This window comes from Coturnix japonica, chromosome 6 (assembly GCF_001577835.2).
Source record: "Coturnix japonica isolate 7356 chromosome 6, Coturnix japonica 2.1, whole genome shotgun sequence".
NCBI lineage: Eukaryota > Metazoa > Chordata > Aves > Galliformes > Phasianidae > Coturnix > Coturnix japonica.
In genome coordinates, this window is record NC_029521.1 from 17589484 (window position 1) to 17614863 (window position 25380).

Here is a 25380-nt window from a genome sequence, read left to right on the forward strand (position 1 = left end):
AGCTGCACGTATTTGAAATATGTATTAACAAACCACAGAGAAAGCATGCTGTGCCGCAGGGGAGGGTTTGGGGTTTTCCTTCTGTTGAACCTGGATTAATTTCTACCTTGGCATTTTGGTGGGTGGTAGCATGTTCCCCCATCATGTCTCCACCGCTGGGGTTTGCTGCGTGCAACTGAGAGGTGCCAAGAGCAAAAGGCTGTGCCACAAGTAGAGGTCACAGATGTGGGGCAATACGTCTTTTGCTGCATGTCACAAGAATGGGGTGATTACCTCAGTGGGATTCCCTCTCCACCGAGAGGGAATGCATTGTGTCTTCAATGGTAAGGAAAATATTTCCTTGAAATGGAAGAACTAGGAGCAGTTATAATTAAAATTATATGCTGCAGAGATTACCCAACACTACAGTTTGTCACCGTTTCTCTTTGTTCACCTTAGTGAATGCAGGGGGGAGAGTGCATGTTGTAATGTGTTTTTTAATGTGAAATAAGTAGAAATGCAGACCTGCAAGTCCTAGACATTACAACAGACAAAAAAAAAAAAAAAAAGCTGTGTGTACTACTAAGTGTAGTATCAGATATTCTGAATGTATTTTAGACATCTCTCTCAGAGCAGAGGAGTGTATGTCTTTATACTTGTGCTCCTTTAAAGTTATAGTCAAGTGATTGAGGAATACAATGCAATTTCATTAACAGTTGTTCCTTGGATATGATCATGACTTAGCAGTATTAAGGATCAGCAGCATCCATTATCAACCTTTAATATTGTCTTCTGTAGTACTATTAGTACTTGGCATACTCAGTCACAAACAGAACAGTGAGGAATGTTAGCAAATCCGTTACAACCACAGAAGACAACCAGGCAGCCGCAGGTAACACCCTGTGCTCTAAGAAAGGGATTTGTTTTAAAACAGTGTTTTAAAGAAGGGTAAGTATATATATGATAAAAAGTCCTATTTAAGGTTTTTGCTTGGGACACCCACTGATTACCAGTAGGAATTCTGAGCACAGAGCCAGGGGTATGGCCTTATGTTCAGAGATGTTAAACTGTCCAGGCTATGAAGCTGGGAAGAGACAGCATAGAGAACCACCTAATGAGCCTTTACACTCTTCCACATTAAGGATTAACTACCATAAGTCCTGTTCTAAAAATACCCCAACTCTTTTTGTGGTGCAATGAAATGCAATACTTGCACAATACTAAACCAGCTGTAGTCCCTGTGAGACTCCAGCTGACATAAACAGCCTGTACAGAGTGATTTTCAGAAGAGAATAGATTTAGACTTCGCATTTTACAGGGATTAATTTACCTTCCAAAAATGACATAAACATTAAGGACTTTCTGAATTATTAGCACTTGACCACAGGTAAAATTTTGTGAAGGAACATCCAAACTGATAACACAGTTGCATACTTCAGATAAATCTTGTATCATCCTGTACAACTCCATGGATGGGTTCCCTTGCATCTTGAAGGTAAAATGCTAGGGGCTCATACTCCTGCAGGATTTTCAGCTCTTCCTTTAAGCCCAGGAATAACAGTGAATTCCCATAAATCCATCCTAGAGATTCATAAAAGGTTAAATTGGGAAAACAACTACAGCAATGCTATCACACAGGGCTTTTATCTGGTTGTCTCTGAAGTATAATTCCAGGAAATGACCTTCTGTAGCAGGACTGTGAGGCAACACGTGAGGCATATGGCTCAAACGATGTTTGTAAGTAAATGCTGGTAGCAGATCAGCAGGGCTATCTGAATCCACCAAAACTCAACCAGACATCCACAATATGGGAAAGATGTATACAGCTGTTATTTTTACAACTGGATAGAGAATGCATGTAGGCAAGTATAATGGGAGAAATCAGAACAAAGTCAGTGAACATGGTTCAGTGGGTTCTTGAGGAAAAGACCAAAACAAAAGACAAAATGAAGAAGAGAACACTTCATGGTTTTCTGGTGGACTGTAGATCATCCTTTTGCTGTGCAAGGTAGATTAAAGAAGAGATGGACAAGCTGAGCTTGCAATCACCATTGTGCAGCTGACATTCACAAGTAATAAGAGAGATCATCTGGATTGATCTGGGGCTGGAAATCACAGTCATATGAAAGCTAAAAACTTGAAAACTGTCCAGCGATGCGTTATCAGGATGGATTTTGGAAATGCTATGTACTAATAAAAAACTTGGTGGTGCTTATAACTGTGCAACATTAAATCTTTCTAGTCACAGTTTATATGCAGTGGGTGGTTTTAAGCCAAATACTGACCAGAGCATAAGCAGCTATGGATAAAAAGGCATAAAAAATAGCTTATTAGAGTAGCGTTGTTCACATATGAATTTTTCTTTTCTAATAACACTGAATGCAAAAAAATATTCTTCATCATAGAAGTCCACTATTTAGAATTGGCATCTTACATATTATGTGTCTTTTTTGTCCACAGCACTAGCAGGTGCTCATAGCAGCACCATCAGCAAAGGAAAAGCTACTGAAGCTGAAATGGCCATTTTGGAGTCTTTGTGAGTACAGGGAGCCTGCTGGCTCACCAGATCAGCTTATGTCACTATCTGACATGCATAGTATAAATCTTATTTGCCAATCAGTGTCTAGAAATGCTAGAAAGATAAATAAACATACACATTTTAATGTATATTTTAAAGATGGCACTGAAGCATAAGGCTCAATAACTTCAAGTGAAGTGCAAAAGTAGCTAAAATGAATTTGCACTCTCTTCCTGAGCTGCACCAAATGATCTTCAGCAGCAAGTGCTGATTTCTCACAGGTGATGTGCTGGGTGCATGTAAACAAAAGACTACTTAAACTTTAAGAGTGATGGATTTTCATGCCAAACTTAGACACGGTGTAACTTAACAGACAGGTAGTTTCCCTGGAGATGCAGATGTTACACTAATGGAGTTTCTTTCGCCACATTCAAAATTCCCCAAACTGGAATTTTAGGAATTTTTCGCATACCTCTTAACAAACACCTTCACTTTCCGCACCCTCATTTGGAATAAAGAAGAAAATCAGTGAAGCTTAAATAATTGTGATTGCAACTGAAAGACTTGACAAGGATACACAGAATTCGTGCAAGTGATGTGTCACAGCTCAGATACAGAAATGATGCTACCTGTGCTTTTAGCTTTCAGAATAATGACAACCCAAGTGTCACTGCAGAGATACATACTGTGCTACTTCAGTGTGAGGTGGAGAAAGAAAGATCTTTACATCTGCTTTTATTCTGTTGATTTCTCTGTATTTTTTTAACAGGTAATTTTTAACAGGATTGAAGATCTATGCTGCATTTGCATCAAAACCTTCTGATTATACGTAAAACCCACCTGATATTCAATTCTGTGCATCTTCCATGCAGTACAACTCAGCACTGGGCAATACGCCTTCTCCAACTTTATGTCATATGTGTATAATATATACACAAAGAAAAAGTATCACCTGGAAATAATATTTGGAATGTGAAAGACACAAAATGTAAACATTTTATTTGGCAGTTGTTTCAAACAGGTGAATAAATAAATGGAAAAGTACATCTTAATATTCTTTATAGCAACAGATGCAGTTGCACACATATTTACATACCGTGGATGCAAAGAACAGTTAATTTAATTTCTTTTTGTTAAAAAATGCAACTTCCAACATCACTAGACTTGACAATTAAAGATGAAGATACTAGTAATACTTTGTTCTAGCAATCTCAACTTTTAAAGGCATTCATTTGGAAGTAAGATAAGAGAGTCATCATGCATTTAGTTCATTTTGTCCACTTACGGTAGAAAGTCTGATGTAATCTCAGATTTATGAGTGTCATGCGCTTAAGTCAACTCTGACATGTTTATAAATCAATGTAGTTCCCTTAAAACTGGAAGCAAAGAGAAAATCTCGTTTATCGATGGAGACATGTATGAAAGATCTTGGAGCCTGTATATTTAATTCTTGAAACTTGACAAATTTTGCTTTCTCGGCATCCCAGTAATAGACTTGAGTGAAAGAATAATCACTTCCAAGAATGGCATATTGATAATTACGTATCTGAAGCGGCTGGAATACCATTGACCCTCGAGATGGCATTCTTTGTAAATCCAGAAATGCTGAACCACCCCATTTCATTACTTTAGAGTCCCCAATAAATCTTGTTAAACAAATGTATACATCCTCTTTCACTCTGAAATGTTTCACTGCATATGCATCTTCCATATCCTGGATATCAAAACGCTTAACAAATTCATTTGTTCCTTTGTTCCATTGATATATTACAGGTCTTTGGGAACTACTTGACAGAATTAAATGTGGTTTGCCGGCTATTTCAAGAAACTCCACATCAGTATCTCTGTACCAGGCATGCAGAGACTGATGGGAATAAAATCCATTCCCATTCCATTTGTAAACAGTGGTGAAACCAGCTTTTGAACTGTCTGCAACAACAAAATACCAGTCTTCAGCAATCCTGAAAGTTTCAATGTCATTGGGTTTTCTGATTTTAAGAATTTCAATATCTTGAATTTTTATGAACTTATTAGCAAAAATATCTCTTTTATATATGTGGGAGCCTCCAAACAGCTGTGCGACAATGACATATAGCTGACTCTCAATAACTATAGGTTTACACACAACAGTTGAAGTACCTACAAAAAGAAAAGACAGGGTTAGCATCACTTTTGGTTTTGGATCAGCTGCTGCAGTGTTATTTGGCAAGCAATGCTCATACCTGTAATGTTGTCATAATTCCTGAACATCACTTCTACATGGTCCCATTCAAGAAAGATGCATTTTCCAGTGAAAGGCTGTGCAATAACCACATGTTCGTCATTCATGTATGAGAAGGTATCTACTGACAGAGACTGATATGGCAGGGATTGAAAAACTTCAAATTCTGCAAAAGCGCACAAAGCATAGGAAAATTACAGAGATGTGTTCCATACTGCAATGATAGAACATCTGCTTACCAGGTAACACTCTATTACAAATTACAGTATTTAATCACTAGTCCAATTTTCCTGATGATAAAGGAGCACTGTAATCTGTTTTTCAATATTTCTCAATTAAAAAAGTGCTATTTTGTGCCCTGGTTCTTCATAACCTTCATGTTAAAGTCTGAGTAGAAGCTGCAACGTCAGTCCCAAATCCTGAGTGCTTCTCTTGTCAGACTTGCACCTGCATAGAATTCATAGTGATTTTAGTGAAACTTCCAGCCAGCATGTAGACTTCCTGCAAAATGGACCCTACAATAAAAAAGATACAGCTTTGACTTTACCAAAGGTATATAATTTGAAGGACATTACCTGTAATAATGCAATCAAATTCTTTTGAGGAGAGGCTATTGATTTTGCGCTTCTTGTATTCTGGTGGGCTTTCACAATAAATGTCTTCAACAGTTGCATTGGTGCTGCCCAGCCACTCCACTAACCATTTCAGTTTGCAGTCACAATTAAATGCATTGCCTCTAAGATCTCTACAACAAATAAATCATGCATTGGAAATAAATAGTCAGCTGCTGTTTTCCTCTTTGCATGACAACAACAAGCTGGGCTCCTGTTAAATATGTGCTTTCTTGTTTATTCTCAGTTGATGGCTTCCTGGATTATTTTTTCCTGACCCACAGTTAAATCCACATATCAGAACATGCACAGATTTAATTCTATTAAGGAGAGTTTAACTTGATAATCAGTAGGAAGTTTTTGTTGATTTCCTCAATTCTGGAGTTTCATGAAGGCCTACCAAACTGACTGCCCCATGTTTGGGGATGCTGTTTCTTGGGATTACCCTTTCTCAGTATGAACATTCTGGATAAAACAGAAATTAATGTACCCTGATGGTCAGCCAGCCAGTATTTGCCGTCTCCTTTGGATGTACTCATTTAGGGGTTTAGGAGATACAAGCAAAGGAGTTCAGTCTTTTACAGCTGCCATTGGTCAGATTTCAGAAAGTATGGGCAGGAATGTGTAAGTGCCAGGACCAGACTGTGTCACCAGCTGGCCACAGCCAGTCATGCCAAGCAGTGATGCAGGACACACTGACCATCTCTACAACCTGCTACTGCTGCTATGAATCCAGCTTGCCTTAATTGTGCCAGGAGCAGAGCGCATGTTCTGCTGTCCTTATCCCAAATCAGGTGAACCACGATTTGGGATGTTGTGAACAGAACATACTCCAGTGAAGCAACTATAGGGTTCATTCTTTTATCTATATTTTGTATTTTATTGGTATTTAAGCTGTATATTTGAACAAATTCGTGTTTTGCTTTTGTTTGCAGTTAAATTTAGCATGAAATATGGCACTTACTCAGACACTTATGCTTTTGTGATAAAAGACGGCTTTCCCAGAACTTATTTGGACATAGATATATCACTTCCATTAAGTCTCTTCCACCCTCCCCTCACATCATGTTCTCTCATGCATCCCTTAGGACATTTCCTTCTTATTCACCGACTTAATGAGCATGCAGATCTCTTACACAACTACAAACAATATCACTTATCTTCACAACTAGTCAAATATTCCAAACTAAAACAACTGATCAATAACACCAACCAAATGTCAAGCCTACCCATACTGTACATTCTCTACCCAGTAATAAGATTCCATTACTGGCTATTGGTTTGAATGGATACTCAGAATGTCCTCTAAAAACATCTCTTTATATTTTTAGTACAATTAATAGATTAATTAATTGCTTTCTTACACATTTGTTAAAGAATCCAAGCCTTTGAATATGTCTTTTGGAAGCGATTGGAGATTATTATTTGCGAGACTCCTGTAAAAGAAGATACTTCAGTATCAGTGCTAGCTCATGAAATTAGACATTTATTTTTGCAAGGATTAATACTGTGCTGGTTGTTTATTTGTTTTTGTGCATTTTTTTTCCCTTAAGATAAAGAACCCTACTATTCTCCAGCATTTATTTCTACAAGACTGCTCTTAAGAATAGCTCTTTTACTTTGTGACTCTTTCCTCCACTAAAACCCCCTGCCTCCTCCTGCTTTCTGACTCTTCAGCATTCACAGTGCTTCACTTAGCAGGGTAAAAAGTGGAGTCACCTCTGGTGTTTTGCCAACGCCATTATTTTAAAACAATTAGTCATGATTGGACCTACTAATGTTTTCCTTAGGAGATACCAATACATTCTGTTCATATTACTGCAACCTCCCACTTTCTTGTCTCTCTTCTGGAAGTTAAATCTTAATGTCAGATTTCATTGTACTGGATTTAGGCTTAGCTTATAATTTTTGGAAAGATGCAGTGATAGACAAGAATTGCTGATCAACATGAATGTCTTTCCCAAAATAGGTGTATGTAAGTATGTGTGTGTGAGACCAGCAAGTATTCTAGCTAGTAAGGTGAGGAGGAAACGTGAGCAGCCTTTAAAGAAGGACTGTATTACATTTCAGATGGAAAAATCTCTGTAAGTCCACCAAAGGTCTGTGTTCTCCTGAATGTTACTGAGGGCACAACAGGAAAAGAATAATGCAATACTGTACAGCTCATGTCTCTTTTGATTAACATAATTATTCTCTTACATGAATAAATGAAAATTGAAAGAAATCATTCTAATCTAATATCCCAGTTAGAATGTGTAGCTAGTGACTCTTAGAACCTTTTCTACTTTTACTTATATATACAAAAATTATTTATTAACTACAGTTTCTTTTGCCAGGCAAAGATATTTAGGCACATGTTTGAACTGAAGAACAGGCCCAGACATACTGGGTCAACTGCCTCATTAAAAACAGAATTCTTACCCCTATCAGGATAGTAAATATGGGATGCCATTAGTCCCTTCTAGTTTCCCAACTCTCAAAGCAGATCTGATTGCAGCACTTTGGTGTATGGATCATGTGCTTCCTTTGTGCTTAATTTTACACTCAGGAGCAATTCTTCCAAAGTCAGGTAACTCATGTGGATAAAGCTAAGTTGACTTGCAAGAAAATGCCCTATATTTTCTTTATGACTTGGATTATATCAAACCAAAGGGGACAATGCCCTTGGAAATAACAGAGGCTCACTGCTGCCATGGGAATATGACTAACAGAAACATTTATACAGGGTTTATGCATTTGCCAATTTTTTGATGAAAACTTTGCATTTTATATTCCACTGTTAAAAAGCATGGCTGTATGTTACAAAACACTGACTGGCCTAGATGCTGCTGTACCTGATATTTGCTTTGTAATAAGAAAGTAAGGATTGAATCAAACATGCAGTTATACTCAAGGACAGATATTCACAATTCTGAAAGAAAGGCAACCAAAATGATACATGGAATATAGAAATATATATAGAAATTATTTCCCTGTCCTAAATGTAAGGTTTTAATGTTGAGTTAGTAAATTAGTCAAAAGACACAAATTGTGTTTTCTTTTCCTCAGTCCACCCTAAGCAGAAAATGAAATGTGTTGCATAACAAATAGTAAATGGCTCTATTTTACAATAAGGACACTCTGTAATTATCAAAGATAATTGCATAATAAAAATACAAATGTTTGGATAGCTTACTGCATTGCAAAACTTATATTGTAAAAAGGAAATGAACAGAATAAACAGAACAAAGCAGAAATTTTTCTCTAACTCCATGGAACTAATTTCTGTGCTCATTTACTGTGTTTCTTTTTATTATACTTTATGTATCACAAACACTCTCCTGTTTCTTAAATGAGAAATGCCTCAGGATGCCAAATGATTATTCTTAATATGTAAGTACAGTTTCCCCCAAAGGGTGGGGAGTAGGTCCACAAACAGATTAAACTTTCACATTCCGTTGTTAATGGAGCTGCCTTTGTGATTATTTTCTGCAAAATCCTCATTGTCTTGATGAATAGCTCTCCATGTGCAATAGCAGCATGCTGCACAAATCTGTGTTCCAAAAATGTGTGTGCAACCACACGTAAACCACAGTGGCTCCTCGAGTGTGGTTCTATCTTTTGGATATGTTTTTCCCTTATGAAAGTGTTGGAGTGTCCCCTGAAATCAACATCACAGTCAAGACAAGATGTTACTCTTGGACTGCACACTCTGTGGAGAAGAAATTGCCTTATTCTATGTTGGAAAAGCAATTTTCTCACAGGCAGTAGCAGCTACTAAATAAGTAAATGAATATAATAAATAATGTACTGGAACCATTTGTGAATATAAAGCTATTCATGTGCATAAATATTTCGAAGATAGAGTCCCACTTACCAGCCATATCCTATTATCTGCCTTTTTAATGATACTACAATTACTCCTGTACCTCTAATATGGATTCTTATAGGATGTGCACAGCCTGCTTATATACCTCTGTTGTCTCCCCTTCCTCAGACCTAGAGCCATTCTGTAAGTAACTTCATGCACATGAGCAGTCACAGTTTGAGGCAGCTGTTACTCTCGTCTATGCTGACCAAAAAGGAAATGTTTTATGGTACATTCACTATGTGGTAAAGGGTTTGATGAATTGCAATTAAACCATTATGTTTATGCATTAACTATTTAACTGAACCTCTGCTTTCTCCTATGTCTAAATATATAAAAGAAAAAGTTAAATGATCCTCTTTCAAAGCCCTCCTTGAGGTTATTGTGCTAGGGCCAAGAGGTCAGAATCCACGCCCCTGCCTGTGACAAGCACCCCAAGATAAATGCTGCAGAATGCAAATGCTCAGAGCTGTGTATCAGTCCATGTCAGGCACACCCCACACGTTTTAGCCTCCTTCTCTTTAAGCATCTTTGTAATGTTTTCTTACGATAAGAATTGTATTTGCAAAAACAGAAGTGTTGCTAATGCATAAACTTGATGTCAGATAGAAATCAAAAGCCTGCGTAAGGACCATCTTGATAGATGAGAGCATGAGGCTGCTACCTTTGTGTTTGTAGTTAAGTGTATTTGTTGCCAGTGTGCCTTTCACCTCCTGAGCACAGTGTGAGCCACACTTCTGTGGGTGCCAGCACCCAGGGGGCAGAGTCTGCCCACAGTGGTGAGGCAGCCCAATGACAGGCCCTGGTGTTGGTGCTCAGGAGTGTGACAGACCCCAATCATGGGCTGCTTGGGGTTCATCAGGGGACAGGGTGCAGTGCAGGTTTGTAGCTGGTTCTGCTCAAAAGTAAGGGCAGATCCTCCCTACAGCTCAGTGGGTGGATGGCCATAATATTGCCTTGGACCCAGGCCAGATTGGTGCATGGGAAGAGGTCTGCCTCTGTCCTGCTGGCTTGCACCACCATGGCACCTTGGTGCCAATCGCTGCCTTCAAGTCACAAACTGGGCCTCCTTCTCCTACCTCACCTCACCAGAAACCAGCTGCCCAGACCCACCCTGCTCCTCCTCCTGTGCCTCCTGGCTCATCTGGAAACCCTCAGTGCCCTGAGTAGAGCAGGAAAGGAAGCTGCCAACACACACACTGCTCGGAGGCTGTTGGGGTCCCAGCCATCTATACAGCCATGGTTTATAGTCTTTGGTGGAAACACAAAGATTAGCATTCTAATCCAAACAACAGTAGTACTGCTTAAACAAATGTGACTAGCTATATATACAAATGCTATACTAAACAACACAGTGGTTCAGATACTATATTAAATATACCAAGGAATATATTCAACCACTTTACTTACAGGTGAATTAAAGATTTCAGTCCTCTGAAAGTATTTCTTGAAATTGACTTAATGCTGTTGTTCTCTATGAACCTGTAACGGGTCGTAAAGTCATTCTGGTCAAAGCAGTGCCTGGAACGTGGAAGCCCACCCACTCTATTCAATAATGCCAGGAAAAATAATCTTATCCACTCACAAATATTCTAGATGAGGAAGGCCCATGAAAGCGTCATCGCTAATAACATCAAAAGTGTTGGACGTAAACAACCTGTATGAAGAAATGTAAAACAAATAACCATTAGGTTATTAGCACCTTTAGAAAATGGTTCAGCAATCCACAGAATCATTAAGTTTGGGAAAGACTACTAAGATCATTTGGTTCAACAGATCCATAGCAGGCCAGGCTTCCACTGATGGTTTGCCTGTGTAAGCACTACAGGATCACAAGGCTAAAGCACACTGCTGAAACATTGCAGTATTGTCTGGTGCAATGGAAGGACCCAGCAGCTCACTGTCTTGCATACTGGCACTATCTGATAAAATTCCACTGACTTCTGTAGGATGTAAATGTGGGTTTATTATGCCAATAAAACAATGGCATTGTACAAGAGCCGCTGAGGACAGTCTCAGACAACAGTGAAGTGTTCAAGTACTGCAGAAGTCCAAATTGTGTTAAATACTTACTTTGGATGACAATGTGAGGAAAAATCTAGTTTACAAGCCAGACATCAGGTTGAATTTACACAGCTGACAGGTAGGAAAAATCCTTAGGTAGGAGTTAAACTTGTGAGCGTGTTTGACCTGAGGGTACTGAGAGTTTCCTGAGAAAAAATGTGAAATTTCTTAGGGTTATTCTAATTCAGTCGGTGTTCAGATCAGAACTACTTTTTTAAGGCCACGCAATACCTGATGGAGATAGCTCTCAGAAGGTGCAAGTATTTTTCATCCATTTAGAAGTAAAAATACTGGCAACACATTTAATTTTATGTAATCCTGTAGCTCTCAAGAGTGGACTAACATTGATTTTTTCCAGCTTTATTTATGATTATTAGCCATGTTTGCATCTGCCCATTTTAATGCAGCACAGAATTGCCACACCCTTACAATGGTGAGGCACTGTCAAATAAGATGAACTTTACTTTTCCTCAGATAAATACTAGTTACACATCTATATTTTAGTTAAGTTGGACCTGATGGATGAATAGACTAACACTATGATATCCTTAGGCATTCCGGAATTCAAGATTTTCAAGTATGAATTAATTCACTGAATGAGTTAATCTCTTCCTTTGTAGTTTGCATTAAGAATAATTTCCAGTTGGTTTGTTTTTCTCGCTAGGCTACTGCAGACTGCACTTTTTTTCCACTTTAAATATGTTCCTATATTTTTACAAAAATATAATCAGGAAATCCTTTCTGTTAGTGACAATAGATTCTTCTCCTAGAGAAAACAAGTATTTTTATAAAGTCCACGAACCTGAAGACCAATTTAGTAAATTTGCTATCTAAACTCTGTTTTCTGACATGGTTTCTCTGGGTAATATTTATTTTTCTGCATTCTGCCCTGCTTGTATGCTATGAGAATAGGGTAGTATCTCTTTAAATACTATGGCTGTTGTAGAGATTGCCGGGATCATGGCACAGGTCTAGCAGTTGAGCTCATTTGCCTCACATCTTGTACCTCCCCCCACTGACTGTATCACATTTATCTGATGCACAAGGTGGCTTTGCTTCCACATTCTGACCTCAAGAACCAGCTCTGCTTGATCACCACCAAATTTCTTCTGAGGTGGGGAGAGAAGCAGACAACACTGCATGACCCTGTTGTGGGGCAGGAGCTGGGCTGCTGGCAAGTATGAATCCTATCACAATGATTTACCTCCCTTCTCTCCATGCACTTCTATGTCATCCATTTATAAGGGCACCCCATGCACATTGCCTGGTAGGCACAGCTACAAGTGCTGGAGATGAGAGCCTGGAGATGCCCCCTATTTTTGGGGAATGCTTTTGCTGGCACTTCACTCATCTCTGTAGTTGCTGCACATTTTTGTTGCCACACGAAGAGCACAGAACATACCATTGTGCACCATTCAAGACAAAAAGCTCTCCCACCCTGGGACTGCTGTGCAGTGTTTAGTACATTAAGACCATGATTTTTCCAGAGACCACTACCATTACTACAGTAAGAACAGTAGTAAAGAATAATAGAAGCAGACATATTCCACACTCAGAAATGTGTGACTGGCATACTGGAGAGACTATTATGTAAAAGTATGTGCAGGCTGCTAAATCTTGCCGCTGGCTAAATTAAACCTACCAATACATCTATAATCACACCAAGCTAAAGCTTCCTTTAATTAACCATAGTTTTCCATATTCTTATTTGCGTTACTCTATATTCTGCCAAATGTGGAAGTTTTTCCTTCCCACATAGAAACTGGAGCGTTGGCACCACAGACAGAGCCCTGCTCCTGCTTTCCCGAAGATGGCAAGCAGCTCAGCTCCCATGTCAGAGTTACACCTGGACAAGCAGTCAGCATTTTTAGAACTGCTAGGTAGCAGAAGTAATCTGTGGATAGCTTGCACCATTCTAACAGATCACTTGTCAAAGCACATAAGGAAACAAAAACTGCTGTTCTGGGAGTGCAGCTTTTGTTGCAGTGTTATTAACAGCGGCTGAGAACATGTATTCCAGCGAAGCCTAAGGCAGACCTTGCAAATTATTTCCACTACCAAAATGCCAAAAGCCATTGTCGGAGACCACAACCCTCGGGCACTACAATGACTCAAAACCACCAGAATGTGTCTGTCCTGCTCCACCCTGCCCATCCCCGGCTGCCTGGCAGCAGATTGCTGAGTGTAGGTGGCATATCGTAGCCAGGAGAGACGATGATGATGTCCTACTCGCTCTTCAAATACAAGCTCCACCAATGCTTCTTTTTTTCTTTCCTTTGAAAGGCCCCTTGCAGACAGTGTGTGAAATCTGTCCCTTTTGTGATCAGTGACCACCTGGGAAAATATTCTCAGGAATAAAGCGCAACAGAAAAGCATTTAGGTTTCCATAGTAACTGCATTTACCTATTTACCCTGTATCCAAAATTGTACAGTATGTCTGCACCTCCTTATCAGCTCCACTTGAGGTAGCAGAGTACAGCTAGGGTCAGGGCTTCAGCTATCAGTGCACCAACACTTTAACGAGACAGTGCTAGGGCTCCAATCCATCAACATGACACTTCTGACCACATCTAGCCTGCACTCCAAGTCAGCCCGGGACAGATGTCTAATTTTGATTTTGATCACATCAGGCTGACTTTCTCACCAGATTTCTGAGACCAGCCTGGATGTGTTTCATGCTGGTGGCACATCCACTATAAACAGTTCAGGTTACACCCCCTCTACCTTTGTATAGCTGGCAGTTATGTAATCATATGCCCACATTTCTAGGAAAGCCTGTGAACCTGTAAAAAACCCATATAGAAACACAACTGATTTTTAAATGCCCAAAAGCACTCTCTTTCTATGTATCACAGTCTTTGATTTTAAAATAACTGCTTTTTTTGGTGTGTTTTGTTTTGTTTTGTTTTGTTTTTTAATGAGAAGAAAATTTTCATTACTTTTGCACATTTTCAAAAAACATGAAATCGTAAATATGGCCAGGGCGAGACACTAGCAAGGCAAAACTCCCACTGAAGTGACTAAACTTCCACAGAAGTCAGTGGCAATTTCACATGGAAAAGGAGTCCAGGACCTGTCCCACAGAACATAACGGCCTGGGGGGCTCTGAGAGTTGAAAGTTGCAAATGAGAAGCTTTATACTGTGATCAGGCCCCAGGGCTGCAGGAGAGAATCAGGATCAGTTGTTGCAATGCTCAAATCCCCACTGTAATATTAATTAAACTCCTATAAAGATAGCACACGTTCTGTCCCCAAAAGCTCCAGAATGCAATCATTCAAAGTAGCACCGACAACAGAAATCCCTGCAAAACACCAAGTACGTGGACTTTGAAAAAATTAAACATGCACTTTCTTTCACATTACTAAAAAGTCTTGGTTTCTGTCATCTAACGAGCCTTGTCTTCCTATTTCCCATCAAAATAATATTAAGAACCTTATTACGTTATTTATGGATTCATATACATTTCATAACAAAAATTGTATCATATAAATATTTCTCACAGAAGCTGCAGAGATGGTGTGAGCAAAAAACTCCCTTCTGGGATTTTAGTAAAAGCAGATCTCACAAAGGATCTGGAAAGAAGAAAAAAACAACCTTATATTAATGAAGTCTCACATATGCATGGTTATAACACCAATCTGGTCATCACAGAGAAATGTATTTATGCAAGTACTGAAAATATATATATAAATATATTTTAAATAAAAATGTTACAGGTTTCCTGCAGCATAGAAGCAGGTATGAAATGGTATTCGTGCACAGACACAGACAGACAGACAGATGAAAGAGATGTAAAAAGCAGAATTCAAGAATGCAGCACAATTTTAACACATTAGCTGATGATTCTGAATGCTGGAGGTACTCCCTGCAGCAAGCATCCTTCGGTATGCACTGAAAACACCACACATCCCAGTTCATTTTAAATCATAAATTAAATAACCAAATGCTTACAGCCCTTACAGTGAGATAACATCAGGCGGAACGCTGCGAGGAATAGATCTGGCATTTTCACATAAAGCATTATCTTTGGTACATGTACACCAGGCAGGACATTTTGGCTTCACTGGTTTCTTCCCTTCAGTCAGCAAAAGCACAGATAAAAGGCATAAGAAATAAGCAATTCTTCTAAAGGGTCTGCTGGCATTTCCCATTCTTTTGATCCGCTCTCGTTCCAGCCAGTTGAAAGAATATCCCAAAACATGAACAGGGGTTCTTTATTCAGCCATTGGATGTCTTTCTATAAGTCCAGGTCAATATTTGTCTCTGCTTTCCCAACCCTTTTCTTTCTCTTTCACTCTGTTTCTGTAGACAGAAACCTGCAGCTGATCTGTGTGTTTCCACTCACTCAGGCAACGTACTGCTGAGAGAAGAGACCTGCGAGGTGCTGTAAGATGGGGAAAATCCAACCGGCTGAAGGAAGAAGAAAAAAAAAAAAAAAAAAAAAAAAAAAAAAAGAAAGACTTGCATCACCACAAAAACACTGAGCACAACACAGCATTAGATTGCAAAGTGATGTAACTGAGAAATACACTGCTTTCTGTTTGCACAGGGAGGCCCGCTCCCTGTTGCCAAAAATAGTACAGCATTATGTTTTGCTGGTGGGTGGGTGAGTGGGTGTGGGGTGGAGTATGTGTGTGCGGGGGGGGGGGGGGGGGCATCAGTCATCTCTTACTGGATCCCTACAACCTCAGGAACCTTGAAGAATTTATGCTTCGCATATTGCAAGCAGCAGAACCGAAGGCAGTATTCCCTGGAAAATGGAATCAAGTGAAACCATCAAAAGCATTGCTGCAAAAGCTGATAGATTAATTCTTATCCTTAGCCTTACTGCACATATTTGTACCACTGAAAAGCAAGCTGCCACACATGGAAAATATTACAGTGTATGAGAGAATGCCTACAACTGTTATTCCTAAACAAAATATTTTCGCATGCAAAATAGACCCCAACTGCATTTCTAAGAAAAACGAAGTTTTTATTTGCTACATGTTTCTGAGCTGGCTAAATAAAGGGAATCAAGCATTGTTCAAAACAGGGAGCATTAGTTAAAAGTTCAGGTTAAAAGTTTATTTGCTTGTGACCAGTTTGATCATTTTAGATGAAAAAATATACATATATGTTATTTAAACACTGGTTTCGTTATCACCGAAGTTAAGGAAGGACTTTGTTTGAAAAGTGACAAAATAGGTGCAAATCTTGCTGGTGACAATGAATGCTTCCAATACTGCCTGTATGCTGCAGTTGAAATTAGTGCTAGGTGCAGCAGGAATCCTCTGCAAGAAAGCCCTCATCCCAGAGACTTTACAGTAAACTGTAATAAATATTTTATAGGGAACTTAAGCAGCACCAAAGTGTTATTATATAAAGAATGGCAAGACAAAACTAATGAATGCCAAATAGCTGGGAACCTAAATGGGGTGGTTTTATTTTTTTTTCTGATATAGGATTACTATTAGAGGAGTTTGCAAACTTTAATATGTCGTGACATGTCCCCTGTCAGACTGACAGCACTGATTGCACTACACAGAACACAAAGCCTATGAGGGTCAGCCTCGTGGTGCAGAAAGTTTGACACAGTCATGCTCACTATTGGCTCCTTCACTGCTGTCTCTTCACCAGCAGACACCTGTAAGCCAGATCACTCTTTACTACTCGTTATTTCTCTGATTCCTTGTGGCCACCCAGCTCTGTCCCTTTGTTCCTGCTCCTGCAGGCCATGAAATCACAAGACCAACAGGCTGTGTCTGTCTTCCTCAGAAATTATTCCAGTGAGTCTTTAGCACATAGCCAGACATTGGTGCCCAGCAGAAATTTCAGATGCTATGGATAGAAAGTGGCAAAGGGACTACAGAACAGCAAGAAATGAGGATGGACAGTAGAACTCAGCGCCAATGCCTCCTTGCTGGTGGTGGCTAAAATCTGTCTCCCCACAGCTGAGAGGATGCTCTGGGGACACAGAACTCACAGCAGGTGGGGGGGAGTGCATCCTCTGAGGGAACTGGGATTCTCAGAAACATGCAAAAAGCTTTCAGAGATCCTCCTCCAAAGTCCCCTGCTGGGGTATGGCTCCTGTGTCTCAGCACACTCCTCACAGAATCATAGAATCACTAAGGTTGGAAAAGATCACTAAGATCATGTAGTCCAATCTTCAGCCCCCCCACCCCATGCCTAATGATCATGGCCCTCAGTTGCAAACCTTCTCGTTTCTTGAACACCTCCAGGGACAGTGACTTCACCGCCTCCCTGGACAGCCTATGCCAGTGTATCACCACTCTTGCTGAGAAGAAAGTTTTCCTAATATCCATTCTCAGTCTCTCCTGGCACAACTTAAGGCCTTTACTTCTAGGGGAGAAGAAGCCAACCCCAGCCTTACCACAACCCCTTTTCAGAGCCTCTTCTCCAGACTGACTATCCCAGTTCCCTCAGCTGCTCCCCTAAGCCCTGTGCTCCAGACCCTTCACAGCTTCATTGCCCTTTTCTGGATGCTCCAGGGCCTCAGTGTTTTTCTTGCAGACTGAACACTCTATTCGCACCCTCATGCCTGCAGAAGAAAGGACAGCTTACATACGCCTGCTTCCTCAGCTCTGTGGGGTTTTTGTTTGATTGTTTTTGTTTTGTCTTTTTTTTTTTTTTTTTTTTTTTAAGCTCTGTTTTAATTCAATTGTGGGTCCAAGTTCTTGCTCATAAGAAAATCTCTCATATCAGCAAGTCTCTCCTGAAACAGGATTGACTTCAACAAGGAGTGACACAAAGCTACTTTAATGCCGAGCCCTTCCACCTTCCAATAGAAAATGGTACAGAATTACAGTAACCAAAGCACTAAAATCATTATAAAGCAAATGCTGATACCTTCCCAAGGGTATGAAGGTCTTCTTGTTCTGGAAATGATGCAACTGTACTACTGGGAAGGATGCTAGCTTTGTGGTACTTGCCTGAGCGGGGCATCCCATCCTCTCCTCTGAGATGGTCCGTGGTGCAAAAGCACAAACTTCAGTGAGGTGAGAATGGCAAACCCTCTGACTTCATGCTGAAAGAGGGCTGCTGCTGTTTGCTTACTTGTTTGCTTCTGGCAAAGCTACCCATTGCCATGGCAATAGTTGGCCATTGATGGCAAAACCCCATGCTGCATTTTCTTAAGCTCATTCACTGAAGTCCACCATCAATTACTTAGGCATTTCTTTTTAGTTTATACTCCAACCACATTGTGACCCTTTTTCTGTAACAAAAGGACATTCTGCAGCAGAGCCGTAACCTGACTCCAATTTCATCTGTGCAGAGAACTGCCTGGAAGTTCACTTTCTATTCCAAACTACATGCCAAAACAACTGCTTTTTCTTCCCCCAAATTGCAAATATAATGAGTATTTCTAACAGCTCTGTCAAAAGAGAGGAATAAATCATATTTTCCAGAGTCCTTTATAGTCAGGCTGACTTTCTTGCCTGTTGTAAAATCAGAGAATCATAGATTCATTAAGGTTGGAAAAAAATGCGTAAGATTGTCTAGTCCAACCGTCCACCTACCACCAATATTGCCCACTAAGCTATGTCTATAAGCACCACATCTCCACATTTCTTAAACATACCCAAGGATGGTGACTTCACCACCTCCCAGGGCAATCTGCTCCAGTCTTTTGGAGAAGACATTTTTCCTAATATCCAGTTCAAAACCCAATTGGTTGGTTGCTGTCTGCTTCCCACCACTCCAGCATCAGGCTCACCCCTTAGCCCTGCTGTCACAACTTGTATGACAGTTAATGTATCCCTATGTCTGCTGCAGGGCCTTCATGGATCCTTCAAGTATTGATTCAGTGCCGTGCAAGTCAAAATCTATGCATTTTTTGTCTCAGTCAAGGTCCAGCAGGAGGAACAAGGGAGGCCTGGCTTGTTGCTAGGTGTGCTTTTCATGACTTGGCAATGTTGAAACAGAAAAATCTTCACCTTGCAGCACAACAGAGCTGCTTGCTGGCAGACATGCTCCCATATGGGCAGCAATAAGCCTGCATGGCACTGCTGGCTGTTGTTATTCTCTCTGACTCGCCTTTGGTACTGCACTAATGCCACACCAACGCTAGGAGCCTGTGTTTTCAAGAGAAGCCATGCCAACCCCCAGCTCTCCCAGCGGGGCTTTGCCAAGCCCAAACCAGGCCATGTTCACTCTGTACTCGCTCTGCCGCTGCCGGGTGGCTCTGTAGCCTGGCAACACGCGCCTGCAGGCTCGGCCCCAGAGCCCCCCGCTCCCTCACCCGCTTCCCCTTTCTCTCTGCTGCTTTATTTTTGCTCAAGCAGGTCTGAGAGGAAGCCTCAAAAACAAAAAGCTGTGGAACGAGGCCAGGCTGCTCCTTGGAGACACGGACCTGCTTTTCTTTCGCCTTGCGTGCAGGATCTCTTTAATTTTTGTCCTCTTTTTGTGTTGTTTTTTTTTCTTTTCTTTTTTTTTGTTAGCCATTCATCTTTGCATTATGCTGGGCTGGTTTTAGTATTTCCTGTACTTTATTAATGTGCTATGTTATTTCTCCTCTTAAATTTTGGCTAAATCTAAGTAATTCCTAGGGAATCGTTATTTTCCACATATTCATGCTATATGGTAGGAATCAAATTGAATATTTCCTATATATCCTATGGCTCATTTCCTACAGATATCCTAATTGTTTTTTTTCATAATACCAATACTGGACAGCAATCAACCAGCTAAGAACAAGTTTGGTGAAGGTAAACAATGTTCAGAATTAAAGATACTTTTGCTAGTTGTCACTGGAGCTGTTCGCCACCTGGTATTCCTTGTGCTCCTTGATCAGACTTAGCACAACTTCTGTAGCTTGGCTGCCAGTGCAAACATACCCATTTATTGTTATTATTGACTTTTCAGCAAGTATTCTTGACTATCTGGTTACAGTGCAAACAGTGCTATGAGTAAACCTGTTTGCTATGATTTTTGAGGAAAGCAAACACAAAAGGGCAGAATATAGAGCCAAAAATTATTTTTAACATATTTAATTTCTCTATGAGGGATTAAGTCTGCTCCACTGGCTATATTTGCAAATTCACATTGGCCCAATATGTTTTCATTGCCAACATACGGCAAAATTTTAGTAAGCTTCCTGTGGTTTCATGCTGAAACCACATACTTTTGCCTTTGCATATACATATATTGTTAAAATTATCCTTTATTTCATCCAATTTTTAGAAAATTTTGTGCCTTTTCCATGCTTGTTATGTGCTGCCTCCACATATAGGGGCCTAATCCAAAATCCACTGATGGTAATGGCAAGAGTTAGTGAACTCTACTGTGCTCACTGTGAACCATGTAATGTTTTACTGCAGAGATGCACAAGAGTCAGAATCACATCCCAGTGTTTGAGAGTCTCCCATGAGTAGATCATTGTGCTCACTGTGATACCACTGTGCTTGAAGCAGAAGGATTTGAGGCCAGACTCCTACAGACATCTCATGATTGGAGTCCTTGCTCTCCCAGTGCCATTCCTTTCAATAAACTAAACAAAGTCTTCTGAATTCCAAGTAGTTCTGAAAATACCACACTTCCTGGTAGGTCTGGCTCCAACAGGCATTGCCAGGAAGAGACCTTCTACAAGTTAGGTGCAACAGAACTCAACACAGTATAGCACAGAATAGCTGGCGAGTTAGCTCAGTGCTGCCTAAAACATCCTATTTGGAAAGTTCTTTTAATTTGCTCTTCCCTTTCCTGTCTATACATGTCTGTATTGAGGATATCCTCCTTTACTAAGCAACAGGAGTTTCAGTAAAAGTGGAACAGTCAGGTCCGTCCCTGTGTCAAAAGGCTGAGAAAACAGCTACTGTAAGTCCTGCCAACTTGAGGGGAATGAAAAATGCAGAGGGCAACCTCCAGTCCCTTGCAGGAGGTGGCCAGTTCCCAGTTCACTGCAGAGTTAAGAACAAGCATCTCTGAGGAGAGCCAGGCCTCAGCCCTCCAGCCAAAAACCAAAAGCATATGATGCTGCAGGATTCCCACTCTACTGGGTGCATCCTCATCAGTGTTCAGTGGCTCTGTGACTACTCACTGCTTAGGTGGACCAGAATTTGACCGATGGCAAGAAGTTTGTCACAAGAGAAGTATTGCTACCTGACCCACCGTATTAAAGGCTAAGCTAGATTCCAGATGTAACTTTTAAACCAGTATCACAGAATTGTAAGTACACAGGCCACAGTCTTTGAACAGCTGATATTGATGATACTGCTAATGTTAAGTGTGTTTAAATGTTATTCTGGATGACTGCTCACACAGGTCAGAATATCTTCCAGGGTAGCGAAATAACTGCCACAGCTCAGTACCTTTATTTTATGTAAGTAGGAAAAAAAGAACAATATAAACAAACTGAAAAAAATCCAGTAACAGTCCTTCAGGTCAGACAGGGACATAACCCCCATTATCCATGGGTTGGTCCTTCTCTGTCAGAAAGACCCTACAAACCTTACTGACTCATTTAAGTTTTTCACCCTTCACTTCCAGTTCCCTCAGTGTCTGTCCAATCCTGGTCCTCTGCATGGGACTCTACAAACCCCCGGCATTCCTCAGCTCTTCTCCAGCCTTTTGTCACTCAGTACAGTACAGTTGCTTTCACAGGATTTGTAAAGGACCAGGAGCTCTGTAACAAAGTAGCGTGCTCTGCAACACACAATCCCACAGCACAGAGCTAACTGTTCTCTTGAAACTAGTCACTTTCCTCCACATCTAAAACAGTAATTCCTACTTTATCTCTATTGTCCACATTTTGCCTTGAAAATGCTGAATATGTAGAAATAGGGGAGAAAATATTAACAACAACCATATAAGCTAAAAAGCTTGAGAGCACAATTTGAATGTATGTATCTGTGCTATCTTCAGGGTTCACAGTAGGACCTGAGACCAAACATAATATAGAGAGAAGGACTAAGAAATAAAGCAATAAAAAAGTACACCAGATTTTTGCATTCTGCAGAAATCTGCACTTTCTACATTTAATCTTTAAAAAGAACTTTCAAGAAGATCTGTCATTAACTAATTTATACCTCGGGAAGTTCAACGCCTCTCATGGGCAAGCTTGGAAAGGGAGGCACTTGCCAGCTAGACAAAACGCCTACCAAGGGGGAGGGAACAGGCATGAGACTCATTGCCTAGCATGTGCCCTGCTGTAGGACTGATGTGCCCTTTACATGAACCCCTCCGAGAGGAAAAGTCATGCTCAAATATGCAAGCTGCCATGCATTCCCCTGATCAGATACCAAAGCGTGATACTACTGATAAAAACTACAGTTAATTTTTAATGGTCTCATGACTTTTTCAAGGAAATGACCTGGTGATATTAAGAATGTAGTTCTGTGCAGTGAGTTCAGTAAGGGGATGGTTTCTCTCTTCCCAGCTCTTCCATGGCCTCTCAGTACTGCTGCCATCCACAAATTACTACCAGTGTTTATCTCTAGTGTGTTCTCCAACTGGATCAGTTAAATGATCTGGTAAAAGAGAAAAAAGCAAACAAAACCCTGAGCAAACCTAAATCCTTCCAAAACAAAACAGGAAATGACAGAACCAGAACAAGCAGCTGAGGACAGGAGTGGGGAAGAAATATTGGCTTTGCTGCTAGAGAAGAGGAGCAGGGAGCTGCAGATTTAGGCAGCTTCATACTACATCTCCAAGTACAAGTTACCACCAAACACGCAATTCCACCTTCCATATGTCACTAAACTCCTCTTGAGCAGCCACTTGTTGCCACTGGGAGCTGCCCAAGCTCTCCTGACGTGATGAATGCACTGCTCCAGGTTCTCCCTGCCCTAGGCTGCAGGCTCTTGGGCTCTCTCCACTGCAGCTTACCTCTCTGCTCTGGGCTGGTAACCTCTGTGAAACTTTCCAGTCTCCCTCTGGACAATGCATCAGTTTTCCAAGGAAACAAGAGGCTCTATGAATTTACTCCGGTTACTGCTCCATAGAATTTTTTCTAAAGATGATTTTTAATCTACAACTTCTCCCATCACAAGCAGCAGTCAATAGTAGCTCCTACACTGGTTGTTGCCTGCTGAGAGGCATCCATGGACCATACCTTGATTTTGCAGCCCTGAAACTTGTAGTGAAATACAGAGAAAATAGCTAAAAACATTTAAATGAACCATAGGATGGAATAGGTGACAAACTATCTCACTCCAGACAGAACGGGATAAAATAGGAACCTCACAAAATGCCCCAGTATTCAGACAGTATTGTTTAAAAGACAACATCCAACTGGAATAGAAACCCTTGAGAGGTGTATCCAAACAGACACTGGGAAAGAACTGCACTCTGCCAGCCCCTTTGCACTATTCATGAACTTAGCACTTCTCCCTAGGAGGTATCTTTCATGCCTACACTGAGAATGCAGAGCGATAGAAAATCCAGCCCAGTAAGAACCCTGTATCCGAAACACAATGTCCCAGATTTTCTAGCATGAGCAAGTGCTTTCTGCAGACCCAAAACAACATACCACTGTCACTGCAGCTAAATGCCATTTAATTGGCAGCTAGAAAAGCCTATAATACATTTCTTCATGGAAAAATGTTTGAGCTCCTCCAGTCTGCCAAAATGCTAATTAAAAACAGACGGCATATTATAAAATCCTTTCCCTGACCTGTGCTATCTAGCACTGCCCTTCTGTACTTTTTTCATGGCATTGAGTCCTTGCAGAATTATTCTAATCTTTATAAACTTGTATTTAATTTTCCTCGTCATTTTGTAGGCAGACAAAAAAAGAATAACTGAAATGTTGTTTATTTAAATGTACATTGAGAAATTATTTGTTACATTGCAGTTAAATGGCTTTTGAGGAGAGATTCTTTAGCCATTAAAAACAGGAGGTTTTTAAGTCCTGAATAATTCACAGTGGAAGAAATCTTAGCCCTACTGAAGTCACTCGTATAGTTCAAGTCAAAGCCTTACTGGAGTACCACTAACATAATGAATTGCACCATGAGAAAGATGTGCTTCATCAAACACATACTATTGCTTTATAGTTGCTAATCAAAATGCTTGAGAAAGCAAGGATTTCAACCATCGCTGGAACATCTAGAGTGTTTCTTGCTGATAGCTCCACAAGTGTGTTTTATTTAAGTTTTTATTGTTTTTAACACTTCAAAATTTCTAAAAAAGCAACTCATTCCCTTAGGAGCTAATCCCTTTTACTTCAAGTGTTAGACCTGTCTGACAGCCTCTCTTACCCTACCGTATGGTGGGCACATTGTCATAGCATACAGCCTAGCACCAGTCCTTCTCCAAACAGGGCAAACCACCCAGCTGAGCACCCTGTCCCTTCTGCTAATGAACTTCATTCTCCAGCAGAGGGGACATTGAAGGGCTGGAGGAGCCCTGTTTTTCTCTGTTTGTTTGTATGGCAGCGTGATTTTTCCGCAGTGCACTTTAAGGAAGAATTTTCTCTATCGGCTGCCTGGCTCTCATTCTGCAGTCGGACTGCATCACCAACAGAACGCTGTTATCTATGAACTGGCTGCAATTTTCAATGTAATTTTTAGCTCTCCAGCAACAGAGGAATACATCTTAGTTATAACTGCTCAGAAGAGAAAAGATTTTCTCTACTTTGTGTATAATACTAAAGATATTCAGATTTTGAAGTTACAGTGCTTCTTACATACCACCCTTCCAAGACAAAAATCCAAATGCCACATAGCTGACTTTCTTTTAGACACCAGTCACTGTCAGGCATCTGCAAGCTTCCACTGTTGCTGCCCTTTTGGTTTCGGCAAAGAGTCATTAAAACTGGAGGGTTTAATTCCCAGTCTCAATATAATACATCAGGAAGAAGTAATAAGCTCCTTTATGAAGCAATATAGCTCCCCAGTCAAAGAAATGGCACGCACAACTGATTAAACAAAGGCACACTGGGTTTTTTCCTAAGCATTTTTTTAAGTAAATGGATGAATGTGGGAGAAAGAAAAGGACAAGAAAATAGGACTGGGAATTCAGAGACAACAGCAGAAATATCATAGGAGAGATCTTGGTCCTCAGGCATCAGGAAGGGGGTCCTGAGAAAAGTCTCCGGAGAGCTCCTTGAAGCAAGTATTGGCAGAACAGAGCTTGGAGCTGCACACAGCCTCCTGCTGCTTAATTTGCTCTTTGCTCAGGGCAACAAACGCTATGCATTCT

General features: G+C 40.5%; 1 protein-coding gene across 11 annotated transcripts in view; it reads right to left on the minus strand.

Annotated features, from left to right (window-relative positions):
- Window positions 1-3456: 3456 nt before the first annotated feature.
- The window catches only part of LGI1 (leucine rich glioma inactivated 1), a 31348-nt gene continuing 9424 nt past the window's right edge, over window positions 3457-25380 (minus strand). For 3 of the 11 annotated variants that reach the window (XM_015867147.1, XM_015867149.2, XM_032445277.1), the window contains 8 exons: window positions 15202-15651; window positions 14742-14813; window positions 10762-10833; window positions 10587-10658; window positions 6694-6765; window positions 5294-5463; window positions 4720-4884; window positions 3457-4636 (listed from right to left, as the gene is read on the minus strand). In XM_015867147.1, coding sequence (XP_015722633.1) covers window positions 3819-4636; window positions 4720-4884; window positions 5294-5463; window positions 6694-6765; window positions 10587-10658; window positions 10762-10833; window positions 14742-14813; window positions 15202-15392 — 1632 coding nt within the window. In that variant the 5' untranslated portion in view covers window positions 15393-15651 and the 3' untranslated portion in view covers window positions 3457-3818. Of the gene's footprint in view, window positions 4637-4719; window positions 4885-5293; window positions 5464-6693; window positions 6766-10586; window positions 10659-10761; window positions 10834-11249; window positions 14716-14741; window positions 14814-15192; window positions 15652-18090; window positions 18109-18173; window positions 18191-25380 lie in introns of those variants that run through there. The other 8 variants (XM_015867150.1, XM_032445278.1, XM_015867153.2 and 5 more) reach the window with 8 other exon arrangements.